General features: G+C 37.5%; 1 protein-coding gene across 1 annotated transcript in view; it reads right to left on the bottom strand.

Annotated features, from left to right (window-relative positions):
* Positions 1–1,550: 1,550 nt before the first annotated feature.
* LOC310912453 (gamma-aminobutyric acid receptor subunit pi-like) overlaps positions 1,551–27,296 on the bottom strand; it is a gene marked incomplete at its 3' end in the record, with an annotated part of 45,986 nt that continues 20,240 nt past the window's right edge. The window contains exons 4-10 of the mRNA XM_083867041.1: positions 24,759–24,826; positions 23,293–23,510; positions 22,567–22,649; positions 17,983–18,120; positions 8,403–8,555; positions 7,354–7,547; positions 1,551–1,865 (exon numbers count right to left, since the gene is read on the bottom strand). Of these exons, the coding sequence (XP_083723167.1) occupies positions 1,551–1,865; positions 7,354–7,547; positions 8,403–8,555; positions 17,983–18,120; positions 22,567–22,649; positions 23,293–23,510; positions 24,759–24,826 (1,169 nt within the window). The remainder of the gene's footprint in view (positions 1,866–7,353; positions 7,548–8,402; positions 8,556–17,982; positions 18,121–22,566; positions 22,650–23,292; positions 23,511–24,758; positions 24,827–27,296) is intronic.

Genomic DNA, 27,296 nt, shown 5'->3' on the forward strand with positions numbered 1-27,296 from the left:
GTTAAATATTCAGTAGCAGAATGTTAAATAGAATAATAGATTTATTTTTCTTTTGGTTGCTCATTAACACTGGCAGCCTTAGTTTGATTTCTTGAATGTATTTACTTTCATATGAAAGTCAGAATAGCCACCAGGTACCAAGAGACACCAGACTGTTCTTGAAGTTGCATTGCCTCAATAATCTTGCAAAAGACATTACAAATAACAGCAGAGAAAAAAAATTCAGTAGTCAACCTTTAGAAACTAAAAATACTGAGGGGATTTTAGTGACCTAATAATTGCCTACCAGTGTGCAATGATTTTTATGGATTCTGATGGTGTTTTTCACAGGCAGCACCCTGGTGATAAGGTGTGTCCAAGACTCTCCATGTTAGGGGAGCTTCTTAATGCATTTGCATGTGTGCAGTGAGTCTGATCATCAGAAATGCCAAGATACACAGTGCATAAAAGCACATGCACACATTTATACCTATATATTATGGTCAGGAAAAATGTGTTATAATAAGCACTTTAAACTTCCATGCTTGCAGTGTAGGAGACAGACTTCTAGTATCTGTCAGTGAAGTAACTTGGAAAGACTGTTATGGTTTTTCATTACCTGTAACCATTCTCTCATGTGGGTCATCATTTTATCTGTCTAAAACTTCTCCTATTTTATCAAGAGCTATCACATATACAGGGTTTTATTTTCTATTCAAGAAGTTTTTCAACTTTATGTGAATTTTTTTGAACTGCATGTAGTTCAAGAGGATTTACTAAGCTGAAAATTGAGCACATCAAATTTTTCCTCTGCATAGTAGCTACCCAGGCAGTTATGACTGAGCAGGGTACAGAGCATAAACGTCAGGATAAATTGCCATTTTCCATTAAGGATTGGTGAACAACTAAATCCTCACTCAGGGAAATACATCTCTCTGGATGTAAGGCTTTTGGCTCCAGTCCATTTCTGTAGTCTGCCCTGCACTTACTGAGAAAAGCCATTGATGATTATGGGAGTTCTGTCTAAAGATGTAGAGGGGTCTTAACACATATTTGTGACCTTACAGAGATGAGCAAAGATTGTTTGGTTTGTGTTGGTAGATCATGTCTTCAAAACTATTTCTTGCTACGTAGCAAAACCACTTTGATCTCCAATTAAACACTTCCTTATACAATCTAGAAAATGTATGCATTATTGATAAAACTAGAAAGAATTAAATACAGAAACAGAAAAGGAAAAAAACATTTCATTTTATTTTTACATTTATTCAATGGAGTTCAGAAACTAGTATAACTCTTATTTTACAAAGTTGAGCATTAAATATTAAAAAAAGGACTTACTGGTCTCTGATAAATAGTGTCATATGGGACATGCATGCTAATACAAAACCAGTTTTGGGTGACAGACATTTAAAAGCAGAAAAGTGAGTTAACAAAATTTTCAGACACACTTGAAAAGGTGGCAAGTCATTTTATATCCCTTTATGTAAATATAGCTTCTCCATTTTCCCACAACTTCCCCTCCCATGTCCACTTTCTAAACTTTAAATTAATATTACAAAACAAAATATTTAGAAGTACAAATAATACACCCAATAAAGTACATTAATTATGATGAATGACAATGGGAAAGAGAATCTGGCGTAGTTGTCTATGTGGTAAGGATTTTTAACATGGAAGCAATCAAAGATACAGAAAAGTCTTTTCATTACCGACATTGCTGAACTACACACACTGTGTTGACTCCTCTCCCTTTCTCTGTCAGTGCTGGTTTGTTTGCTTTTGTTTGAATCGGTCTTGTTCATATTGTCAGGGGCGCTGCAGCTGTTTGTCACTGCTGCCAGGACTCCATTCTTCTCTTCCTCCTCCTCATCATCATCAATAATCTGATAGGGAACAAACCAGCAGGTACTTTAGTGAGTGTTTTATCCTCTGTTTAGAGCTGCAGCAAATGGGATTTGTCTCATGACTCCTCCTCTGTCTCAGTCCTCGACTTCAAGGACAAGCACTTAAATGCACCAGGCAGCTCCTTTCAGCTCTCAAAGCCTCCATTTAGGGGGAAAATATTGAATTAAGCAACGCCATACGGCAAAAACTTTTGAAGAACTCAAAAGTAAACCTAGATTTGTTCAAATATGGACAAGGAACTTTACTTAAGATAGCAACAAATCCCTGAAATCCACAACAATAAACTGCCTTCTTCTCAGGGCAAATACTGGCAAAGGTATTTGGCCCAGAAAGTGTGAAGGCAAAGCCCCAGCCTGGAGATGGAGAAGGTGGGGGAGCTGCCAGACCAGCCAGCTGAGCTGGTTGCACTCCAGGATACGAGACACTCTTGTTGTGTGCAACTGGCTACTTCATTCTGGTGCTTTGTGATAAAAATCAAGTTACTTTAAAAATAAATAGGGACAAGCCCCACCCACAGCTGATTTAATACTAAATAGCTTGTGATGCTTTCTGTCAAGTCCTGAAACCCATGCTTTAAGTTCAAAGTTATGCTAGTGTTAAGAATATTTTAATGTGCTTCACTGCAGTAAGACAGTCTTTGGAGAGTGTTGTATAAGCCTTCTGGTGGGTTTTGTTTCTTTGATTAGAAATGGCTCAGAGCCATAAAGTTCATGTATGAAATTTTCACCCTTTGAAGTCAGTGGGTTTTCTGTTACTGACTCAGAGGACACAAGATTAGACATCAGCTGCAGCTTCAGCTCTAAAATTTCCTTGGAATTTCTAGGGTATTTAGTTTGGCTTGGGATATTGCAGAGACACCAGCAGAAACAAGCTACGAAGTCTGGCTCCAATTTTGTATCTAAACTAAACCTTATTATCTATACTTTGAGGAGGGGTCTTTTTAATTCAGGTAGGCACACATATAATTTTAATTTTCTCCTGATACTTTTATTACCTCCCAAATCAGTAGGTGGCATAAATATAAGACAAGTCTAAAAAAATTATTTGTGAAGTGTCGAATGCAGAATCTCTTCCTTCTGACCACCTTGCTTTTTTTTCCTTTTGGATCATGAGAAGAAACAATTTACACAAGGACAAACTTTTGAAAGGTTAAGATGTACATCCCCATGTGCAGCCAGACAAAAAGCTCATTTAGGTATATCCCAGCTATTAAAGTCAAAGAAAGCTCATTAATCCACCTAAGTGGTCTCCATGCCAGTACAGAATTGCTCCTCTGCCCAGGGTGCATGTGTACAGCACGAGCCTTGAGTCTTCTTCATCTAAAATTACTGACACCCTTGAAAACTAAAGTGGAGTCCGGACAATGTCCTCAAACTGCTGTGAATGAGTGAAGCAGAACAAATGGTGGTAGAAAAGGAATTATTACAGCTTTCCTCTTCCAGTTTAAAAAAAAAAAAAAAAAAAAAAAAAAAAAAAAAAAAAAAAAAAAAGATATTTTATTTGAGAGATAAAAGTAGCTCAATGTATCATCCTAAAAATACACAATATCACCCCAAAAGCCTTGGTCATCCTCCACCTGGCCTCCCACACCTCTGTGTGAAAGGTTGGGATAAAAATCTACTTATAAAGCATTTGAGGATCAATCCATAAAACTCCAGTCTGAACCTTAAATAATACCCAGGGCAGTACTAAAATTCAAACCTTGAGTTTTTACTTGAGGCCTGACTCTGTTATAAATATCTTTCTCTTCTGCTTCAAAAAGTTCAGGCAGCTGAGGGGAGTGCTGGGGATGGCAGAGGAGCCTTTGTCAGCAGTGCCTGGCACTTGAAATGAGGCACCGGAGCAACAGCCTAATGAATGCACTCAGCACTTCAAAAGTTAATAAAATAAAGGAACCTGACAGAAGAGTCCTGACTTTTCTCCCCTGCTTTCATTTTTCATTACAACATCTGTACTTCAAAATCATCAGGATTTGGGGCATTGCTCAGTTTAAGAGTCTATTTTTCTCTCAGGTAGGGCTGGCTACAAGTTGTTCGGAATTAGTTTTATTTCAGAGCATGAAAGGACATTGTGTACGTGCCACTTTTCCTTTCTCACAACTGCATGTGAGCAATTCCCAGGAGGCTGATGTGTTATTAGGCTGTTCTTGACTCCTTTCAGCTCCCCAAGGGGCGGCTGTTACTAAAGCAGAAAATACCATAAGCAGTACATATGTACAGGACTCTATTTGCAGTGTAACAAGGCAGGGCTCTTGCAAAACAGAGGAGAGTTTACAGCAAAAGTGCTGTATCACAGTTTGGAAAGGAGAGGGCTAGGATAGAAGAGAACCATATCTGCTAACTTATTAAAAAGTGCAGTCTTGTAGAGTGGGATTATCAAGGGACTTTTCCAGATTGTTATGGAGAACTGAGCATGATGAAAGACTGAGCTGGTTTACATTATATCAAGAAAATAAATTGTGTTGTGGGTGTTCAGGTGTGGCTCCAATTTTAAATGTCATACTAGGTTTTTTCATGGATGCCAGCTGTCAGTGAGGAAATGGCTGGCACTTAGAAGGGCTCTGTTTAGTTACCAAATAGATACCAACCAGGAAAGATGCTGTACATCACCCAAAAAGCACTGTCTATGACACCTGCCACTGTGGCTGCTGTTTACACTAAGTGAAGTGTTTGCTGACATCCAAGACCCAACAAAATTGAGGAAAGTTGTCACTTTCACTGGATAATAAAACTTCTCAAGCTTAAAAATATTTCAACCAAGAGTGTTGCATGCCTGGAGCTTATGTGACACTCATAAAGACTGCATGAGGCTTGCACAGAAATACCACAGAGGCTGAACATCACACTTAGAAAATTATTTTCAGTTTTCAAACTGTTCTCCATTCTGCCTTAAAGTTGGAGGTTTAGGTAAAAGAGCGGAAAACCAAGAAATATTTCTGTGCTTTGTAAGAGGGCACAATTAACGCCTTTGTACAAAAGAGAAGACACTCAGGAGAGGCATCAGAGGATGCCTTTTAAGCAGCCTGTTGTTCTGGAGCTGATGTGAATGGCACATTCTGCCTGACCTTCCCTGCAGCAGGTGGTTCCTCTGCTTTTGCCATTAGCTTTGAAGGTGTCTCTGTGGGTCCTGGTTCACACGATGTGAAACATTGCCAGAGCATGAATATGATGAGCTCTTTCACCAGTTTGTGTTCTAAGCTGAAGCTCTCAGGGGCTTCAGAGGAGTTTGATACGCCAGTGCCCAACTTCTTTAAAGAGCAAAGCAGGAAACAAGTGAGTACAACTAATTCCTATACAAGAGAGAGGGTGAATTTCCATTTCACCTTCTACATTTATTTACATAATTCTGAGTGCAAATTTTCTATCAGCTCACATATGGGAATAACAAACTGGAACGTGAGATTTCCAATTAACCTGTGTCCACAAGAGAATACGATAATGAGGACAACACATTTACAGTGACGATACTCACACATAAATTGCTAAGTACCTGCTAGACAGTGACATGAGATTTTAGCTGGTATTTTTGCCCTTGTGATGTGTTTGTTTTTACAACAAGGAATGAGAAATACAAGTCAGGTGTGCTCTCCATGATACCCTGCTCAGTGAACGGTGGTTGCCCTTGGCTACAATAGGGAAAGGACATGACAAGCATTTTCCTTATTCTACAGAGTCACAAGCTGATCTAGGACCAAATTGTTCCTTCTCTTATATCCCTATCTTCGTGTGGGCAAGAACTGCATTTGGCTTGCCTGCTTACTCCTGATGCCCAGCAGAAGGCAGGAAACATGCCTGAAGTGAAACACTATTTCTTTTGGTCATTAAGTTCATCATAAAACTTTCCTTTCTCATTTTACAGCTGTACCTCCATGTACTTCCATGCACATTTTTGAAGTCTACAAGTTCCCATGTCCACCCCATTTGCGAGCATGAGTACCTGCTCCAGATGAAAGGGAATCTGACAGAGACAGGTGAAGGCAAGGGCAGTATAAGTGCCCTTCACAGATCCAAAGATGCTTAATCATCCAAGCACTGAAACACTTTACTTTCTCACCCAAACCCCCAAGGAGCATTTTTTGATTCCCCTACACTATAAGCAAAATGACAACCACTTACTTCACAAGATGGATATGCTCACAGGGAATTGTCACTGATGTTACCTAGCCAACAAAAATTACTTACAGGCTTTCCACTCAAATCCTCATTCGAAATGAGTGTTTGCCCATTTGCAGATAATCCCCTGATAGACCAAACAACAGCTTTTAGCATATTCTTGTGCATTTACAGGACCTATCTTTCATCCAAACAGCCAAAATCTCATATTAATTGATGAGCTATCTTGACATAACCCCACACACACACACATATTGCTCAATCTTCAAAAGGTTTTGAAGCTCCTCCACTTGAGCTCAATATCCTGTTTCTTCAGTATATTGAGGAGCTTTGCTTAGGCATTTGTGATGCTCTGTTCTAATTTGGCTTAAACAGTTAACAATCTATCTTCTTCTGAACATTCATCCCTTCAGCACTCAACCAAACTTCTTTCTGCCTTTTTCTTTTTCTTCCTGTTATTCTCATTTTCCATGTTTTAGTTTTTTATATTAATCCAGAAATTTCATAAGCTGCTTAGAATTTTCTTTTTTATCATGCATATTAGGTTCAGTTCCATAATTAAAAGCTGCAAGACAATCATCTTTCAGCTTCCTTGTGATTTTTTTTTCCTTGCTTATGAAAGCACTGCTATACACTGGAGATGGAAGATGTGACAAAACTTCTTCATGAACCTGTCCTCATTATTTCACCAACCACCAGACTCAAAAATACCTATGTTGATGTAATCCATTTTTAAAGTGTATTTCACAGTATTTCAAAGTTGTGAGAAACTCTGTTGAGCCACAAGAACCACTGTTATAATAATAATGCAGAAGGGAAAATGGATCCCAGTCTGAGTTCAGGTGCAGCTGTTGAAAGAGAAGGTGAGAGCAGAAGGCTACAGGGACCTGATACACCCAGCACATGAAGACATCTGCCAAGAGACTGATTAATGTTCCATGCTGTGCAGGTTTCATAAATTGAATGGGATAAACTCTTTTTTTTTTTTTTTTCATATTGCAGTAGGACCAAGTCACCAAGCTCAGCCTGATTTTTGAACTATGAGTAAATGCTATTGCCTGGGAGACAAGAAGTGCTTGTGATTTTTATGAGACATCCAGAACATTGATAAATGGCCATAAAGACTGTACAAAAGAGAGAAGGAAGAGTGCTTCAGTTTGTTTAGTCTCTTCCAAAAAAGCTCCAGGTATACAAATATTTTCTCTTTTTCTCAAGATTATTATGTTTCCCTGTCCTAATTCTAAAAAAGAAACTACCTTAAATACAGTTACCATTTGTGCTAAGAGAATTCATTCTTTTTAGCAGGTGTAATTTAAACCCAGTTTTTAGGACAACAACCAAATAAATAAAATACCTTTGGAAGTTCCTTTGAGCTGAGCTGGTGCAGGGTGCAGAAATGAGTCACAGCATACTCTAACAGTGCTCCAAAGATGAAGCTGAAGCAGATACCAAGGTACACATCGATTGCCTTAATAAAGCAATTAGCATTTGGGAGTGAAGTCCTGGCTCCCATCATCAGTGTTGTCATCGTAAGAACTGTGGTGACACCTGTGGAATGGAAAAATATATGTTCCAGTATAACTCAGATGGCACTGAGAGCCTCTACTGCAAGGGCCCTACTGCAGGAGAGCTCTCCCTGGACCTGAAACTCCTAGGATGCCATGTTTGAGAAAGAAGACTTTAAAATTAACTTGTGACTCCTAAGTTAAATACTTAAAAACAGTAACAGAAAATGTTAACAAAGCTGAGAAGACTAGAAATTAAAATGAGAGAGATTTTGGTGTCATGGAATGCATATTTATGATTAACACATTAATATTGCAAATCTATGCAAAAGGTCTCTTTAAAATATTCAGGTATCATTTTGCTCAGTGTAGTTGCCCACTGGCCTCATTCAATGTGAAATCCTTTATTCCCTGTTCTGCAGGAGTGTTTTTTTCCATCCCACCTGCAGCCTGATCAAACCTGATTTGCATTCTTTCCCTTTCAGAATATCCTTTATTTGAAATTAATTATATTTAATCTCTTATAATTCTCTTGTTATTCATGTGTTAATTAGTATGTATCATTAGACCTCACAAAAGCCTCACAATTGTCTGTGCATGCCATGTATTTGAATATGCTTAAATTATTTCCAAAATGACAGTTTTTTACTTTGCTTTCAGCGGCCTCCCTGCCTGTAAGTCTCCTTCCTGAAGTTGCCAAAGGCATTTTTCTTAGTTAAAGGATAATAAGGCTTTTAAGGGGAATCCACATGATGTGCTGAGTATGGCAAACCCAAAAAGTAATTCCATAAAGCTCAGAAGTGTTTGCAGCTTCAGGAAATAGATGCCAAGTATATACAATAAAGAAGGCGTCTTAATGATCCACGTCTTGGTTTGGGTTGGTTTATCAGCTTCTCACCTATGCAGATTCTGGCTGGAACTGATGATTGGCTTATCCAAAACGATACCCAGGAGAGCACGACCAGGAGGATTGATGGTACATATGTCTCTAATATGAAATACAAGATGTTTCTCTTGAGTTCAAAGTGAAACACAAGTTTTGGGTAACGTCCTGTGGAAGGAGCAAAAAAACATTGTGAAGGTGCAATTCATGAAAAGATCTTTGAAATAACAACCTCTTTTACTTTGGTCCACTAAAGTTAACAAACAAGTTTGCAAAAATTAAACATGGCACTTAAACATTCAGATTGGAGACTCTGAACTGAAGGAAACAGTCAAATATGTAGCATTCTGCCACCATATCCAGAGTTTTATTAAAGACGCCTTGAATTGGAAATTAAATGAGGATTAGTGAAGAAAGAAATAAATCCATCAATGCATGAAGAGGACGTTTCATTATATAACACAAGGCAAGGAAATTTGAAATCACATATGGATTTAGCTGTCACTGTTCATAACAATGAACGAGCTATTATATGAACTAGAGTAGTAAGGATTGTCACTTCATGAAGGTGGCACAGGTTCTTATTTTTAACTATTTCACATATCCAGTTTAGTTTTCTTTTCATTTACTCAAGATGTGGATTGAGGGTACCTGCTCTCAAATTGCTGACCTGCCTCTTATACTCCACTTAAACCCAAACAGTATCTTTGCATCCTCACAATCTATTTTTCCTCTGTGTTAGTGCATTAGAGTGTTTGTCTTGCTCTGAGCAGTGCCACTGTTGTGGCATAAATTACTTGCTTCTAAGTGAGTGATTTCCAGAAGATGAACTTTTGGGATCACAGAGTCAAATACAGAACTGTGCTTCATGAGGGGACAGAACACTCAAAAGCAAAGCCTGAATTTCGTATCCAGCTCACTAACTGAGCAAAATCTGGCTATGTTGAAGCACACGATCTGAAATTGTTACCAGTTGAATGCATCACGGGAAAACAAAATCTTGCTTTTTAAATAGGCAGAAAAGACTTCTTTTTCTGAAGTTCCAGGTTACAAATTAAGTGTTTCTAAGTTTTTACAAAATCATTTTAACACCGTTTGCATGTCTGTGGAATATCAGTGAGAGACTAATGCTTTGTAGTCAGAAAGCTTTGGCTTCTGCTATTTTAATACAAAACCTATTGCAGCTTCCAATGCTGCCTGCTGCGAGTCAGGACAGAACTACAGAACAATGAATTCACTTTAGCAACAACAATATAGGCACAGACAGGCTATTTGTGCATCCCTCAGGTGTGCTGTGAGACACAAAGAAGAGCACTTTTAAAAGCTTGAAGTGCAAGCAGTGGATGCCAAGAAACGTCTTAGTGCTCCCAGATGAGAAAAAGGATGGTTAAATTTCCATTTTTAAAATCATTGTATATATTGCATCAAGAGAACAATAACAGGATTTTTAAAACAGAAAGAGTTGCAAGATTATGTAGTCTGAACCTAATCACAAGCCACTAAATTTCCTTAATTATCCCTTACTTTGAAGTAAATCATGATGGTTGGAACACAGCCCACCTTTCACACAGACATGAAAACGTAATCTGAGGATGTCTAGACACACAGCCTCCACCATTTCTCTCAGTAAATAATTCTGTTAGCTAAGAATGAATGCATAATTTGTAATATTAACTTGTTTTCAGTTTTCTGCCACATAGACCTTCTCTACTGAACTAAATAACCCTCTGGTAGTCGTTCTTTCTCCTTCCAAAGGTAAAAATACACTGCATTTAGTGTTCTTTGTAAATTCAGTATATTGAGATCCTCAAGTGTCCAACTGAAAGGAAGGGTACAAACATTACACTTAAACTATCTCCATGAGGCAAGAGGTACAAATCTGTTTTACACCATTATCATTTTTACGTGAAAAGAACATTACACCAGTGTACCTCTACCAAGGCTGTGATGTTTACCAATACAGTTCTTTCAATAAATGTCATTTTGCTCACTGAAACTGATTTTAAGTGTATGAAGACCAAAGTAAAGCCCTCAAAAGTCAGGGAGTGAAAAACTTACAAATGACTGTGTGACCTTACTTTCTCTGCCTGCACTCATCCGTGCCCTGAAATGAGTGCAGTGCTATGGAAAAGCACTGAGTCTGTACAACAAAAGGCTGCAGCACAAAGCACATTTAGGGAAAGAGAACCGGATACTCCACAAAAGCTGTTTGTGTTGTGCTTCTGTGCTGACCACAGGGAAGGATGTGTTGCCACGTGCCCCACAAAGGAGACTAAAGAGAGACCAGACCATCCTTCCTGCAGAGTGTCACGGGCACCTGGGATTTCCTGTGGTTCAGCCTTAGAAGAACTTGTTGTTAAGAAGGAAAACTCTCAGACAGCCAACAGAGCCACACAATAACACCCTCTCCTTGTTAGTGCCCTACAGCTGTATCTCTATTTACCTCATGATAAAAGTCAAGTGCACACATAGGAAGTTAGTTCAAAATATCAAATTTAAAAGCTACAGTTTGCAATTTCCAAGTTTAGACAAGTCTTTTGAATATTCTGGTGTTATTATTTTTTCGGATGCCAGAAATTTCTGAAGTAATGTGAACAAAGAGAAATAGAGATGTAACAGCTTATAGCTGAGTGGCTTTTGGGGGAACAAAAAAGAGGCATTTCTCTAACCTTAAGGCTTTCTTCTTGCCAGAATCCAAAGACATGGACATGATAATAATAGTGTCAGCATTTCTCTCAAGAGTTCAGAAGAGCTTTTATAATGGAAATTTTGAAGCAACCTATATATAGAATTCATGAGAGCTCCTCTCGTAATAAACTGAAGGAAGCAGTAGTTGAGAAAAAGTATTCAGTGCATACTTATCATGCTAAGGAAATGAGCAATGGGATAAAATGGAGATAGGGAAATATTGCAATCCCTTTTTCATCTACACCACACATGTACCGAAAGTTATCATCTTTTAAAAGAGCAGATTTGCTGCTCCTGTTGCGTGAGCTGCATATGAGAGAGTAATGCTGTATCTCATTGCCTTTGATTGGCATATCTGAGACCATGGTGCCATCAGCCAGATCAAAATTGAAACAGGTTCACAAAATCCTAGTCCTGACTTTATTAGAGTTAACTCAAGTACAGCCCAAGTTCGCTCCCAAAACTGTCAATTTTGCCACTTGCTTGAAAACAAAATACTTCCATTAAAAGGAAAATATGTTTTTTCTTTCAAGTTTCTGGCCAATGACAAATGCCACCTCAGTGTGAGACTGCTCTGATTTAAATTTATTAACATGACAGGAATAATTTCTGTGCAGATTCTAACTGCAGCAAAGGCACAGCATTTGCACTTACCAAAGTATTGAATTACTCTGTGTAACAGTTTCTCAGATGGACCTGAACTTAAATGACTGTCTATATATACACTCTAAACACACCACAAGGTGAGGTATTCTACTTAGGTGACCCCACATTAAGCTGAGCAATTTGGGCTTTATAGAATTTACGAGAGAGCAGAAGTACAGAAGTAGACAGTAGCTCTAACTTGTAGATGAAGAACAGACCCAAACATCAGATGACAGTCTCCATACCTACTTGAACCTTCTCTACTGCTAAGTACCCTAAAAAACAGAAGAAGTTCCAACTGACCACTGTTGTTAAAGTGGCATAAAAATTATACTTGCTCTTATAAAATTATACAGGCTCTTTCTCAGTAGCTGAGCAGACCTAGGTCTAGGTCTGAGTCAGATCTTTCTGAAGGCAACAAAAACTATTTAATGTCATTTTATAACATTTATATTGCCATTGAAGCTTGGCTTTTGGCTTTTAAAATTATATTCTAATTTATGTTTCTGATTATCAGACACTTTGTATAGACTTGCCACTGATGATTCTATCAACAATAACTATTGCTGCACTGCTTGACAAATACATAAACCTAAACAAACTTCATTTTCACCCAAGGTCATCCATTTTCTGATTATCCCATTTCTCTGTGACATCTGTCACCAGCTGATGGCAGAATGCTGCATTTTGATCTTTTCTGCAGCATCTCTGACCAGTGAATGGTCCCAGAAGAGGTAACTAAGGAAGAACTGATTCTCTATAAATACTGTCAGCAGTTCCTAATTTCCCCTCAGTGTTTTGGGATGGGACTGTCTTCCCCACAGCCACTTCCTGTGGACTTTCTGCTGAACTCTACTCCAGTAAAAGACTGCTCCACATCACTCTTTATGTAAGAAGCACTTTGGTGTCCTGCACAGGGGTGTGCAGCCAGGCACAAAGAGCATCCTTTTCTCTCTCATGAATTATTAATGCTAACCCCTTGGGTGTCTGCTAAAATGTGTGATGTACAACTCACACAAGCACGTCAGTGTAGTTCTACCAATGCATCATTTCCTTCTCATCTTGTATCTTTTAAGGGCAGAGGACAGGAGAGGTTAAAACAGATTTTACTGGTTTAACTATACACTGAAAATGTAGTTTTCAGTATGCAATTTTGTTACTGCTTGTTTACAATTAACATAGGCAGTGAGTAATCAGAATGTCCCCACTTTTCCATAATAAATATGTTGTGCAACTGAAATGCAAGTCTCTGACTGCTGCAGGATGCTAAGGGTGCCAATATAAATTGCTAATATGTTATTACAGCTTATTTGCCCCTCCCTCAGAGGTAAAAAAGTTTTCTGTGCTTCACAGTTTAGATCTTACAAACTACCCCTTTTCTTACTTGCTTTTCAGAGGTGAACTAAAGGAAATAAAAGTTCAGGCTGGGCATCTCAACATGTGTTTCATCTTCATGAAAATGCTTTCCAAAAAATAAGTTTGAAATCCAGATTTCCTAAGAATGAAACAAATCCTTTCATGTAGTGCACATGTGCACATATATTTATCCACGAATTTACCTAAAAATATATAAATATAATTCTGCCACTGAAAGTTTTCTAAGTGCTTGGGTGTATTTATGTCTATCCTATAAAGAACTTCAGAGGAGTTAATAAAAGAATGCCTCCTAATATCCTTGATATTCTTTCCACTCATTGCATTTCCATGTGGGTTTATATTACTGCAACTTTTTCAAAATTTCCAAAATTGTTTTCTTTCTAAACTATTCTACATTGCAGAAGTATCTCAGAAAAAACTCATGATGGAAAAGTTTGTTCACAAAGAGGGATGCTATGAGCTCAGATAAGTAAATTGAACATAACATGGTAACAGATAGATATGCATAGGTTTGTTTGAATCTTAGGTGAGGCTGACTGAAGACTCATCAAGTAAGATTATTACTGAATACAGCTCTGGGATTCTTTGTGAGCCCTGTATGGCAAAGAATATGTTCTCAGAAGTAGCAATTACAAAAAAAAATAACTGATAAAAGGAACAGGGGAAGTTATTCAGTGCACCATACCTCACAAGGAAAACTACTGACAAACCTAGAAAAACTTGATTATTAACTGAATAGTCTCCTGAACCTTGGGAGACTGCAGATGTGGCTGTAGGACAAAGCAAGGCAGTGCTTCTATTTAGAAAGAGACCATGACTGATGAACACACACTCTTATCCAAACTTTATATAATCTACATATAGTTTGTATACATTTTTATTTCAGGTCACTAATTACAAATGAGAGCAACTCCTCACTGGCTTAGCTGTGACATCCCCCCTGAGAAGCTGATAACATGCAGTGGCCAGGGGAGCACAGAGCTCCAGCACTGCACAGCCACAGAAGGGCTGATGGGCCTCTAGCCCAAGGAGGCTAAAGCAGGATTTGAGATAGACATCAAAACCCTGGCAGCAACTGCAGACGGGAAGAGCAGCCAGCTCCCTTTGCAGTCTTTTTAACAGAGCAAATATCTTGTCTTTGTGCATCAAGGAGCGGAGATTTAATTTATGCTTCTGTCTCTTTTTTCCTTCTGTTCTGCCAAAATAATAACGTTTGAAAATGACAATTTGTTGACTTGACATTTTCAGAGTGGGGACGTGCACTGAGAGCCCTGCCTGCCTGACATGTCTCTCCCTGCCTCCTGGGCTGAAGACTCAGCATCAGACTAGACCTGAGCAAGATGAACCTCTTCATTCCTGCTGCTGCCAAGGACTTGACAGGAGGGCTGAGCAGTGAGTGCAAGACTTATGGAAAGATGCTGGGAAAAAAAGCTATCAACAGGCAATTAGCATGAAGTTTTAAATTATGTTTTTGCATCTTTCTCCAACTAAAAATGGAAATTGAGATTAATTAGCTATCGCTTGCTGTGAAAATAGAAGCATTTATCAACACATAGGGTCTGTCCTGTGCCCAAAACTGTTCCCTAACATGATAACATACCATGAGTGTGTTAGGAGTGGAGTTAGCACGTCAAAGAACAGGATTAGAGATAAAAAATATCTCACAACTATTATAACCCAAGTAAAACAATGGAACTCAACAAGTATGAAGTCCTGCACTGAGATGGGAATAACGAGCCCTCAGAGCTCAGGGAATATATGGTTACAGGGCAAAAAAAAGTAGTCAGAGAACTAGGAGGAATCACTAGCTGAACAAAGTCAAAAATGCATGATAATTTTCTGCAAGAAAGGCAAGTATCAGCCTAGAATGGATGAAGAGGAACAGATTTCATGGAACACATTAAGCAAACCCTTCCATCCTCACAGGATATCTAATGGGAACCCAGTTTTGGTTGCTGCATATCAGCAAAGAAATGAGAATTCAATGGGAGTACAGTAGCAAAGACGGTATATCTAGAAAATTGCTTATATGAATTTAAAAAAGAGGAAAATTGTTGGTCTAAGAATAGATATATCAGTCTTGAAACAGTGAAAAAGCTGCTGAAAAATAGCAGCACATTTGTCTTCAATATCCACATAATGGGTTTGAAATGCAGCAAGGGAGATCAAGATTAGACATGAGGAAAATATGCCTGTAATAAACACCAGGAAAAAAATCATCTAGGGAGGCTGTGAGGCAGATGCTTTGGAGGTTTGTCTGACTTACTCCTAGAAACATCTGTCAGGAAGTCGGCTGCAGATATAGATGACCTTGCCTTGTGACATGAAAATAGATTAAATGAATTTTTAAAATGTATTTCAGCCTTATTTCTATGATTATTTATACAAAAAGCTACGCTGTAACAGTCCTTCATTGCTTTTATGTTTTTCCAGTAAGAAAAGCAAGCTTTTTATATTAGTATTTTTTACTCTGAGAATGCAGGTGGTGTTGGCTGGACAGCTAAAATAAAAACACAGCACCCACTGTTGCAGATAATATGGTCTGGGAGTCCAAGAGTTTATCAGTGTATGAAGAACGAGGATTATAGTTAAAGACATGTAGGAAATGGTTCTAACAATTAAATTACCTATGTCCAAAATGAGATTGTTCTGTACCAAAACAAAATCAACACCAAACCCCAGCCAGAAATCTAGCTAACATTATTCAAAGTGACTTACTATTATGTGATTACAGTAATGTGATTACTATTATGTGATACATGCTGTTCTACAAACAAGATTAATCCACAGTGTCCTTTTCTTAAATTTACTGAAGTTACTTATGCAGGAATTTTGCTGACTGCATTTTAAATTTGGCTCTGTCAGTGGCTGTACGTGAACTTGGGTTTTGCACTGCTGTACAATATTTCACTTGCACAGCAGCTGTACTGTCTGTTCAAGTTCACAGAGTATCAAACCCTGATTGCTTTTTTTGCTGTGTTAGGAAATATTGCACACAGCTCCTCTCTCATAACTCTAGCTTTAGCCCTTTGAATTGTAGTAGTTATAAATAGCTGTTATTTATAACATAATTGTTATTTATAAGCTACCATCGTATCTATTAATGGCACAGAGGAAATGCAAAGCATCATTTTTCATTTCAAAATTGATTACACAGCTCCATAATCTGGTTGCTTTTTTTCTTTTGATATGGCCTGCAGTAGGCACTACTTTCCAAAAAAAAACTGTAGAAAATAGCACCTAGTTCAGAATGACTCGATAGAAAATTAAGAGGATTAGGAGATTAAATTTTAAAAGTACTTCATAGCACTTGATAACATGGCTTTCTTGAGCAGAACTGGAACAAGCAGGTGTGAGAAATTTAAATCAAATTATTTTGCGTGTCTTAAATTGTATAATTAAAAAAACCCATGGCTTTTGACTTCATACATATGTTTCCTGCCAACACAAAGGGAGGAAGACAGCATCATTTACTGGAAGAAGAGTACAGTTCATCTGATCATGCCTCTTCAACTCTAATTGGAAGCTGATTTTAGTCTATGTAGTTAAACAACAAGCAAACCCAAAAACCAACCAACCAAAACAAACAAACAAACAAACAAAATGACCAAATTTTTTTTGTCTTTAAACTCCTGATTCTGTGATAGAATGGGATAGGAATTAACCAGTTTCCTCTTCCACTTTCCTGTATGGTGAACAGGTCCTAATAACCTTCTGGGCAGAACAGCAGTAAAGGATTATTCTTCTTTGATTGAACCTGATGCTGCTCACCCAGAAGCTGTAAAGAGGAAGAAGGCAAGCAGATGTCACTTATATAAGTAGCAAGAAATCTGTGATCCTAGAGCCTGCTGGTATGTATTTAATTTCTACTTTTACATCCATTTAGAGACCTTCAACTTTTTAGCCTGAATTAATACCTGAAATTAAGGCACAAGTTTCTCCGTGTTGTGTTATTAAAGCAGAAATACCCAATAGTGGAATGGAGAAACTCTATTTCTGTGATACAGAATTAGAAACACATCCTCTGGTGAAACTGCAGTTTTGAAGGATGTGTGTGTCTTGATTTAAAGATCACACCCTTGCGTGGGTGTGCTCACTTGAGCAGAAGAGAAACTGGGTACACAGTGAAGAGCAGCGATGAAGGACCTGAGAGTAACCCAAAGAAGAAAAAGGTTTGGCAGTCTTGAACTCTCTGAAATCTCTTTCAAAATCTCTGGAAAATAAACAAGAGCACGCTGTTCCCTGAGGTTAAGTCCTGCAGTTAGAGGAAACTTCCTACAGCACTTTCCTAAGCTCAGCAGACGAGCAGGTCTGTGGAAACGCTCCTGACCCTCCCCTGGGCAGAGGAACTTCAGGTCGAGCCATCTGCTCCCTGCTGCCCACCAGGCTGGGCAGAGGCTGCCACAGAAACAGAGCAACTCCTACAAGCAGTAGCCATGAAACTCAAATTCCTGCAACTGTGAAAGCACCCAGCATATTCTTGGAACTTCCACAGATGAATAGTCAAGCTTTTGACTTGTTTTATAAAGCCAGAATGGCTGATCTGAGCTGGGTACCCCAAGGTCCCTGGTCTGTCTCCAATTTAAGTGCCCAATTACATGCTCCTCTTCCTTCACAGGAGCTCTCCCTGATATTATATGGAAGGAGCAGTAGATTCTTGTTTTTAATTCTTTAGAATATGTGTGGCCTCCAAGAAAAACCTTGGTCTTTACATTAGCTTGGTCTCTGCTTGTAACTTGAAAAATATTTATGGCTTCAAAAATGTAATTATTAGAACATGAAAACTCTCATCCTCACAGAAAGCAATGTGCTCAGTTCCTTAACATTCTATTTCTGAAGCCATAGTTCAAACCGCATCTAGAAGGTGTTATAAGGGTGATTTTACCTGTCTCATATACAGCTTCAGTTACAGAGGTAAAGTGGTCTTCTACTGTGTACTGTGCCAGCTGGAGTGTGTCCAAACCTCGAACTGAATCATTTCCTCTGGTCCAGTAAAACGTGACATCATTGATGTTATATCCCCCTGTAGTGAGACACAAACCAACAACAGTGTTTATTTAAGACAAAAATTAATTTGTGTTGAGCACACTTATGGTTCAGCTGTCTCTTGTTTCTTTGCCTTAAAGTACAATTAGACATAAACAATGATGATCTTTGGCAAATTTTAATGCCTGTTCATGAAAAAATTTCCAATAACATGCAAAGTCTTGTAAGTTAAAAGCTGACGGTTTTGGAGGTGGTCTTTTTATATCTTCTATTTCAGTATAAATGACAAACTAATAAAATAGATTAATACCACCTGGTATTCTAAAGGCAAAAGCTGCTAGGCTCTAAGAAAATAGAGCTTTTATGAATTACTGCACTTGCCAGCATTCTGACCACACATGAAACGTGCTGTGTGTTGTATCCCAAGATGCTGTTTCTCAGTGCAGTGTGTTTCTCCTCATTCCCACAGAGATGAAGGGATGAGGAGAGCAGCAGAGCTGCTGCTCACTGGTGCTGTGCTCCAACCTGAGCTTGAATCATCACTTGAGACAAGGGTTTTAGCTAAGGAGCTCAGATACTTGCCAAGGACACCAGCTTAGAAGCTGATGTTTCTGCAGGCTCAACAGCATGGCATCTTCAGGGGCCCCAGGGGGTTCCCTCTTAACCTTCAAGTATTAATTAGGAGCTGGATGAATCATCTATCAAAAGGCAACTGTGTTTTGCACACACTTGTCAGTGTGCAGCACAATCATAGCTAAAATACCTCTGTAGCTTTTCCCCATTATATAAAAGGCAGCCACTTTACAGACTGGTGTATATGATTAATTCAAGATTATGTTAATGCAATTTACATGTTAACAGGGAGCATTTGAACATCTTTTTTCTTTAGCTTACTTAGATCAATCATTCTTGTATTTGACAGATTTATATTGTACGAGTTAATAGCTCAGCTTAGGGAACAGAAACATGAGCTGATGATTATTTTTAGACTTCAGTCAACTGTAAGTAAATTACAGTGAGACAATAATGCAATACAATGCACAAGGGTATATGCTGCAAAAAGAAAAAAGCTCTAGAATCTCAGAAAAAAGAGATGTATTAAAACAAACAAACAAAAAAAGTGCCTTTTAATATTTTTAAGTTATCGGGGTTTTTTATTGCAATGGCAAAACAGAACTGATTTCTCCAGCTATCTCATGAAGGAAAAATAGGAGTTCATAAATTTTATTCTAGGGAAAAACTGGGCTGGTTATCTATTAAATTACAATTTCACCTGAAAATTCTTTTACTGGTCATTCTTTAAATATAAATTTTGTTTTCATTATCACTGGCAGTTATATGAAAAGGTATCATGGGCTGGAATTTCTGTTCACATTATCACATTTATAGCAATTAAAGCCAGAACAATTTTGTGTCAAAAGACTAAGCCAAAAGCATATGCATCCAAGTTATGTTTCCAATTCCCTAAAACCACATGCTGGGAAATTTCCCAGATTTGTGAGATGTCAAATAGAAGTAACACTTTCTATAAACAAATGGTTGCATTGTCCTTAGCCAAAACAAGGAGGCTCATAGAAGCAGTTTTTATGCATGATTCCGGCCATGGATTCATTTTACTTCCTTTCAGTTTAAATGAACTGCAGACATTTAAATAAAGTTTAAAGAACTAGAGAGTGCAACAGTAAATTCCTTTTTGTTTTTATAAGATATTCAGCCTTCCAAGTTGTGTGAGACAAGTGAAGTTCTTGGTGCCCACATGAATAATAATTAGCATATCTTGAAACAGAGGTTATTTTGCTTTTGTTCCAAAATATTCTCTTTAGTGGAACAATCAGTAGGTTTGGGTGATCCCTCCTATGAAAATTCTTTGAGTATAATAATTCCAAAACTCTTAAGAAGAATTTTTATTGAGAGCCTTCCCAGTAGTCAGTAAAGTTAAATAGTACAGTGCTCCCTCTGTGCAAAATTGTTCTTTATTCAAGGGATTAATATTTTACTAATTATAAAACATTTCAAAAGTTTATAGAGACAAAATCCTTAAGACCATGTTATTTGGCTTTTACAAGTAATCTCTATTCTCTTTATGTGACACTGAGGTTTTTATCCTAGCTAATTCCTCAAGCCCAGAATGTCTCATTCCTGCACATTGTTGATAGAGTATGAGCTGCTAATGTCAACAGGGTTAACTACAGGAATAGTAAATTTGGGATTAAACATTCATAATGCCTAATACAAATTAGTTTCTTTACCTTTCTGTTGCTAATTTTAATTTCCACTGATTGTCAAGCACAAGTTAAGTGCCTTCACATGGCTCTTCACTGAATAAATAGTAAAGGACAAGTTTAAAAAGAAATAAAATTCCAGAGATGGGCCCAAGATATGAATATGTATTTGGACTGGGGGTCTGTGTGAGGGAAATGTGAAGACAAACCCTTCAGCCCAGCAAGGATGAATGTGGTGCTCCCTCCCACATGGCAGAGAGCAGGAACCCCTCTGGCAGCACCAACCAAGACAGGAACCTTCCATTTCCCCAAATGCCACAGCATCCCTTATCAACACAGACTCAGAGTGGCAAGTCTCTGTTTCCTAACATATGCCAGCATTACCATCTAAAGTGCTGCAATAAGAGAGGGAAAAAAAAACAATAGGCATGTTTACCAAAATGTGTTTTGCTATGTAGAAAGTACAAGTCAATTAAAGTTACTAACTAGCAACAGCAGAAAAGTGTGTTGGAAAGGTCACTGGGGATGCTTTATTGTGTAAAGACATTACCTCATCATGTCATATCATGACATATTTGTCTTTATATTAATAATCACTTAATAAAAGCCTCTTTGTTTCGGCTCAAATATTTGCTATAGATTTTACTTTTTTTTTTTATAAGCATCAATATTTGTGCAGATACGTGTGTATGTCTGCAGTCCCAATTCTCAAACCCAGGTAATGATCTTGGCAAGCAGTATGCCAGGAGCATGATGACATTATTCATCTATAAATTAACACAGCTTATCACTTGGGGAAACAAACCCCATTTCCAGCCTACCCAGAAGAAAGGACTGCAGTGCATTAATGGAAAAAGGCCACAGCCCAAGGCACACTCTTTCCTTTTTGTGTTTGTTGCTTCTATCTGTTTTCCTCAAAACTAAACACTAATGTAATGGGAGCATTTGTTGTGACATGACTGGGTTTTCCCCTTGGACAGGAGACACTTGTGTGCTGTTGAAAAAGCAGATGGAATCAATCTGAAAAATGCTTGGTTTTAATTATATGGGGAATTTTCCTTTTTATTTTTTTTAATCCTGTCAAATAAATTGTAAATTCCTGTGGGATACATATTTCCTTCTGGAACTAGAGAAAATACTAAAAGACTCATTAGGAAGTGCTGTTGATTTAAATCCATAAACATTCATTACCAATGTGCTCTTCCAAAGAAAAATAAAGACAAATCCCAATTCCAATTTGAATCACTGTTTGTTAAACAGATCCCATAAAACTTATTCTATAGGGATGCCTGTGTGAAGAAGGTTTTGGGTTCACTTCCTTTGTGTCTCTGTCTAAAATGAAAGTTCATGGTAATCTAATTGGTCATTAACAAGAGATGAACAACAGACAGACATTTCTGAAAAGATACAGAATAAAACTTGACAAGTACTGAAAAGCCTTTCAAAAAGATTTTAAGCATGTATTGACACATATTTTAGTTTATATGCTATATTTTTTATTTTCATCTTACAAAACTGGTTATTCTTCTACGTTATCACATGCAAAAAATATTTTTCTAGAGTCTTGTCATATGAATAATAGCAAACGTTTAACTACAAAAGTGCATGTTTGTGTGTTTGCAAAGTAACCATATCTACAAAGTATTAGAGAACCTATTTCAAAGAAAATATGAGGATATTGATTGATTAAACGAAAAAAAAAAAAAATAGTTACTCTTGTCCATCAATTGATGACATTTTTTACCAGGGCACTGAAACAGAGACAATTAAATAAATCAGAGCAAGACCTGAAAACAGTAAATTATTTAATATGAACTATAGGCTTTATAAATAAGCCTTATTCTGATTTCTTTCTTTCCTAAAGGAATTGTATCTCGGGGGGAAATTACAAACTCTCTGAAAGGGAAAAAGAAATTCTCTCATCTGTGCTAGAAAATGCCTGCTCACAGAACTCCCTCTGAAGACCAAGACAGTAACTGCAGGATGCACTGCAAAGCCAAACCTGTGAGAATCTCCCAGGATTTTGCTCAATCATTAATTAGCACTGCAGCATCCCAATATTGCCATGATATTTTCAGTGATGCCAGGTGCACATATGGGCACACATCTCTGCACACAGATACTACTGTAATTCAACAGGGACTGGCCACATAATGTCCCTGCCCTTCTATGAAAATTGCAGCCACATTGGTAATATCAAGCAGAGAAAGATCACAGACATTTTTCTAACTGTATAAAATAAAAAGGATTAAGTGTCTTACAGCTCTCCAGTTGCAAAGTACATGTCTGCTTATCCATTGGATATTTAGTCAGATCCATGCTGCAGGAAACAGTTGTGGTGATCCTTGGGGGGGAAAAATAGTTTTCTAAGTATTAATGGGACAAAATTAATCCTCAGTAAAAATAAAAAAGCCACATATCCTTCTTGAAATAATATTTTCAGCCTAATATATATTGTGAGGGAAAAAAATCTTTTACTTACAGTGTCTAAGCAGTAAGTAAACCAGTCTAACCATTCAGGAGCAATACAATCCCACATGGAAACCACTGCAGAACAGCTGAGTTCAGTGACAGTTTAAAAAGACCACCCTTTGCTCCCATCTCACATACAGTGCACATTTTTCTTCATTATTTGCGGTATATTTTAAGATTTTGTTATATTTCTCAAACCTTTTACAAAGGGTAATTCATAATAAATCATGCGAGTCAATCATCACAGTTTGTTTTCCCCTGTGATGGTTTCATTGCAAACTGGAATGGCAACATGCAATTCCTGTGTTCAGTCTGCATGAAAGTAAAAGGGTCCATTTAGGGAAGAAGATCTATTATTAAATTTAAGAATTGATTCATATTGATCAAGAATATTACATATTCATAAAACTACAAGACCCTACTTTTACAAACAGACCCATTTTCTTAAGCAGAATCTGGAAATTTAAAAGGCAAGTAGATGCAATCATAAATGCTGATATATGGTATTTACATACCTTATAGCATACAAGACTGTTCCATTGGGGTATATCCTTATGAGACGATTCTCAACAGTGACATCATGAAGAAAGGACTTTTTTGAATCAACTATAAAGGTGTCTGGTACCCAAAGCATTTCCACGAGTCGACCATCTAAGCTCAAACTCTTATTACCATCAAAACAAAGTCTCTCATCCGTCCATCGCTGCCTTAGAAATATGGTAGCTGTGTAATCCTGAAAGAGAAAAAACAAAATTATCATACAAAGGCAGCCTGTGTTGTATTCTCTTTTACAGAACTATATAGAAACAGCTGCTGGGCACAAAACTGTGATTCTCCATGTCCCTGGCATGCCAAGAGCAGCTGTACTGAATCTTGTTCTGCCAAATTTTCCAGTACTTGATGTGTGGTTGCTAGATTTTGTTCTTATGGTCATTTACAGTAAAAGCTGATGGCCTAAGTTTGGGGCCATAAATCAGCTGAAGTCATCGGAGCTTTGTAAGCAGATAATCTGGCTCTGTAAACCTTTAAGTTTTAGAATGATTTATGTAAGTGGTTCCAAATCTCATTTTGTTCACATAAGCTAATAAATGAAGAATTTTTTAATAACACACTGGAAAAAGTTGAATAAATTCAGATAGACAAAAGAAGTTAGTGAAACAGGAAAGGAATCTTTTAGCACAATTTCTCCTTTTAACATCACAAAGGAAACAGTGGTACCAAATTTATCAAGACCTTGAACATAGCACTCAGTCCAATTCTCCTTCAATTTAGATATGCCTTGCAGTCCTGCATTAAGACCACACTATTTCTTAACACTTTAAAAACAACTTTTGATTTTATGGTGTGTTTTTATCAATATGATAAATACATCTGAAGTTCTGACCTTATTTTCGCTTTCCAAATAGTTACTAATAATTACTAATTACTAATACAGTAATAATTAATAGCTCATTAATTATTTTTTCTTTTTATTTCTGTGTACCAACGGAGGATCTTTAAGTAGAAAAGTACATTCCATTTCATAGTTTGTTCAGAAACAAATTATACAAATTAAATTAAACACAGCTGGAATAAATTAATGTGTGACAGCAACAATAGAAGGGAAAAACAGCCTGAGTTCAGCTGTGTCTAATCATAGGGAAAGAGTGGCTTCAAAGGCACATGAATATATCTTTATTTTTCTGAAATGCATAAAGATTTAGACTTTTCAGCTGGAAAATAAGTACAGATCCACATGTTTCTCATTAAGATTAATACTCAGTAGCAGATTTCTGTTTGTATCTGTGAGAGGTGGGATTCACAGCTGCATTTCTATGCTTATTTAGAGTGTTATAAACACTGTGTAGAGAAAAAGAAAATTCCATCTCCTAACCCACATTGACTTCACAAGGAGACAAGCCCAAAGCCATATTGCCAGCAGCTGTAAGCACAAGACATCAGCTTATCAACAAGCAAAAAAAGACTGCAAAAACTACAATACCATATTAATTTCTGATATTGTATCAATGCTTGCAATATCCATACTCATTCCAATTGACACAGGACCATCTGCAAAGAAAAACAGAAAGTCAGAATGTAGCTCATAATTCTTTAATATTCAATGTTCACGAGAACTGTCTACAAAATCTTTCTATTTCTTTTCCTAAATGTTTAGAAGCTACTTTAAATATTCCTCAAACACAGATTATGCAAAAATTCTCACATTCTTAACCAAAAAGTCATACTTCTCAGATAAAACTATTTCAGTTTTCAGAAACAGGCTTTATTTCTTAAATACTTCCTGGTTTATATATATATATATATATATATATTTTTTTTTTTTTTTCCCCAGGAAAAAAAAGTGCTGGGGAAAATGTTACGCAATAAGGTGTGGAAGGCACAATCCCCATGGTACCTCACACTCTTCTGCTCTGAGGTGCAGAGCAGTAGAAAGAATTCTTCCAGTTGCAACATCTGGTCCATCAGTTGTGGGTGAAGTAGGAAGTTTTAGCTGGCAATGTCACATGGTTAATATCCAGATGGCATAACTGAGTGACTTTTATTTACTGTCCACTTAAGAATTTATGGTATATATTGTATCATTGAGATTTAATATCTTGTCTTTGACTGCTAGCAGGAAACTTGTGGTTTAAATACTTGCATTTATAAAGCAAAACTTGTCATAGGCTGAAGGCTTATTCAGTGTCATTAAACCTCTTACCTAAGTAGTTGTTATTGTGGTGTCAGTATGCTCAGATTCCCCTTTCCTTCTGAATGTGCCTTTCACACTGTTGGAAGGAAGATCACCAGCTGTGCATTTTAAAATGCAGAATTTGTGCGGAGCTTTGATGGAAACGTGACATTATTCCTGGTTGAATATGTGCAGAATAATTAACAGAGTGCTTGTACAAGAAAATTAATATTAAATCACTGCAACTTTCCAAGCAGTTGAGAAGAAGAGAACATAGGACCGAGAAATGTAGAAATACTTTTGGTAAGATCTCTGTAGCTGGTAGTGCCCTATCTCACAGGCACACAGCTGAAAGCCCTTCTTGGCTCCTTGCAATACGTTTTGTAGAAATCTCCTCTACGGCCCCAAATCACATCCAGAGGAACATGGAGTCCAACTACACCCCCCTGAGTAACACTAAAGAAAAAAAGTTACTTATATGTCGTTACTAAAGAAAAAATGTTACTTATATGTCATTCTAAGACATATAAGTTCATTAGTATTTTTATTTTTTCCAATTTATTTTCTATTCCTAATGCATGTGTTAAAATCATTATACATTTGTCACTCCTGAAAAAAATCTGTAAGTCCTTTGTTCTGGACTCATTGAAAGTTTAAATATAAAACTCCAGCTTAAAACAGGACTGCAGGTTTGAAGCATGCCCTGCTGGTAAAATGGTGTTTATTATATACTATTAAATTATACACTGGGTTTAGAAACTATTGTTCATATATTGAAAAAATACTTTGGAGGCTAACTTTGGAACAAAACTGACAGAAAAACTCTCAGATCATTGACAGGTTGTTCTTCTGTTTCTTTCCATTCTTTTCATGTCTTGATACTCCATGAATAAATTTCTTTTTTCTCCCTCCAGGTTTAAAAGCTCAACCCCTAGGAAACTTATCCTACCTGTGGTGGCACAATTAATACTTATATTCACCACTGTACTACATCATTATTGCAGATACAATATCACCAGCCTCAAAAGATATGTCAGACCCTCAAAAACCATTGAATTTTAAAATAACGTGATTTATAATCCATACTCTGATTTTTTAAGTGTCTTCCTAGATATTCCCACATGTGACTGTTACAGAGCATATTATTGCCAACATAATCATTTGGGGAGAACCCCATCCAGCAAGGCACATGCTTAATGATGGACCATCCCAAGGACAGGACAATGCAGTGTTTAGATGATTATGCAGCAATCATGGCTGGGAATAATCAGACTCCTCCTATTATATCATGATTTATCAATAGCAGCAACACCTGATCCTTGCCTAGTAAGGTGATACAGATCAGGGAAAATGTTCATTAGCAGCACTTCAGTATCATCAGTGCTAGGCTGTTGCATATGAGGGGAAAAGCTGACTTTCCAGGAAGATTACTAAAATTAGGCAGGGGTCAATTTCTCTGGAATCAGACAAACAAGACTTTATAGATCCTTTTATTCTTTCCTGTTGAAGTATTTTTCAAAATATTACTGAGTAACACAACAGCACTGCAATGTTGGGTGACTCCCAAGCACCACAAGATGACTAGCTCAGCTTAAGATGTACTTCAAGCTCAAACTGACTGAACACAGACCTGTCGAGTGCCAAGGAGTGGCAGCACAGTCAGGACAAACCATCCTGCTCCACCCACTCCGACAGATCTCACTGCCCAAGTGCACCCAGCCTGTCCAGCCCAGCACCCACAAAAACTCAGCAGAAAATTACATACAACAAATTACGTTACAGCAACGTGCTGTATGGGAGGAGTTGTGCAGGAAAACAACAGTTATGGAAAGGATCTTTATTAACACA

Source organism: Zosterops lateralis, assembly GCF_965231275.1.
Source record: "Zosterops lateralis genome assembly, chromosome: 8".
In the NCBI taxonomy this organism is placed as follows: Eukaryota; Metazoa; Chordata; class Aves; order Passeriformes; family Zosteropidae; genus Zosterops; species Zosterops lateralis.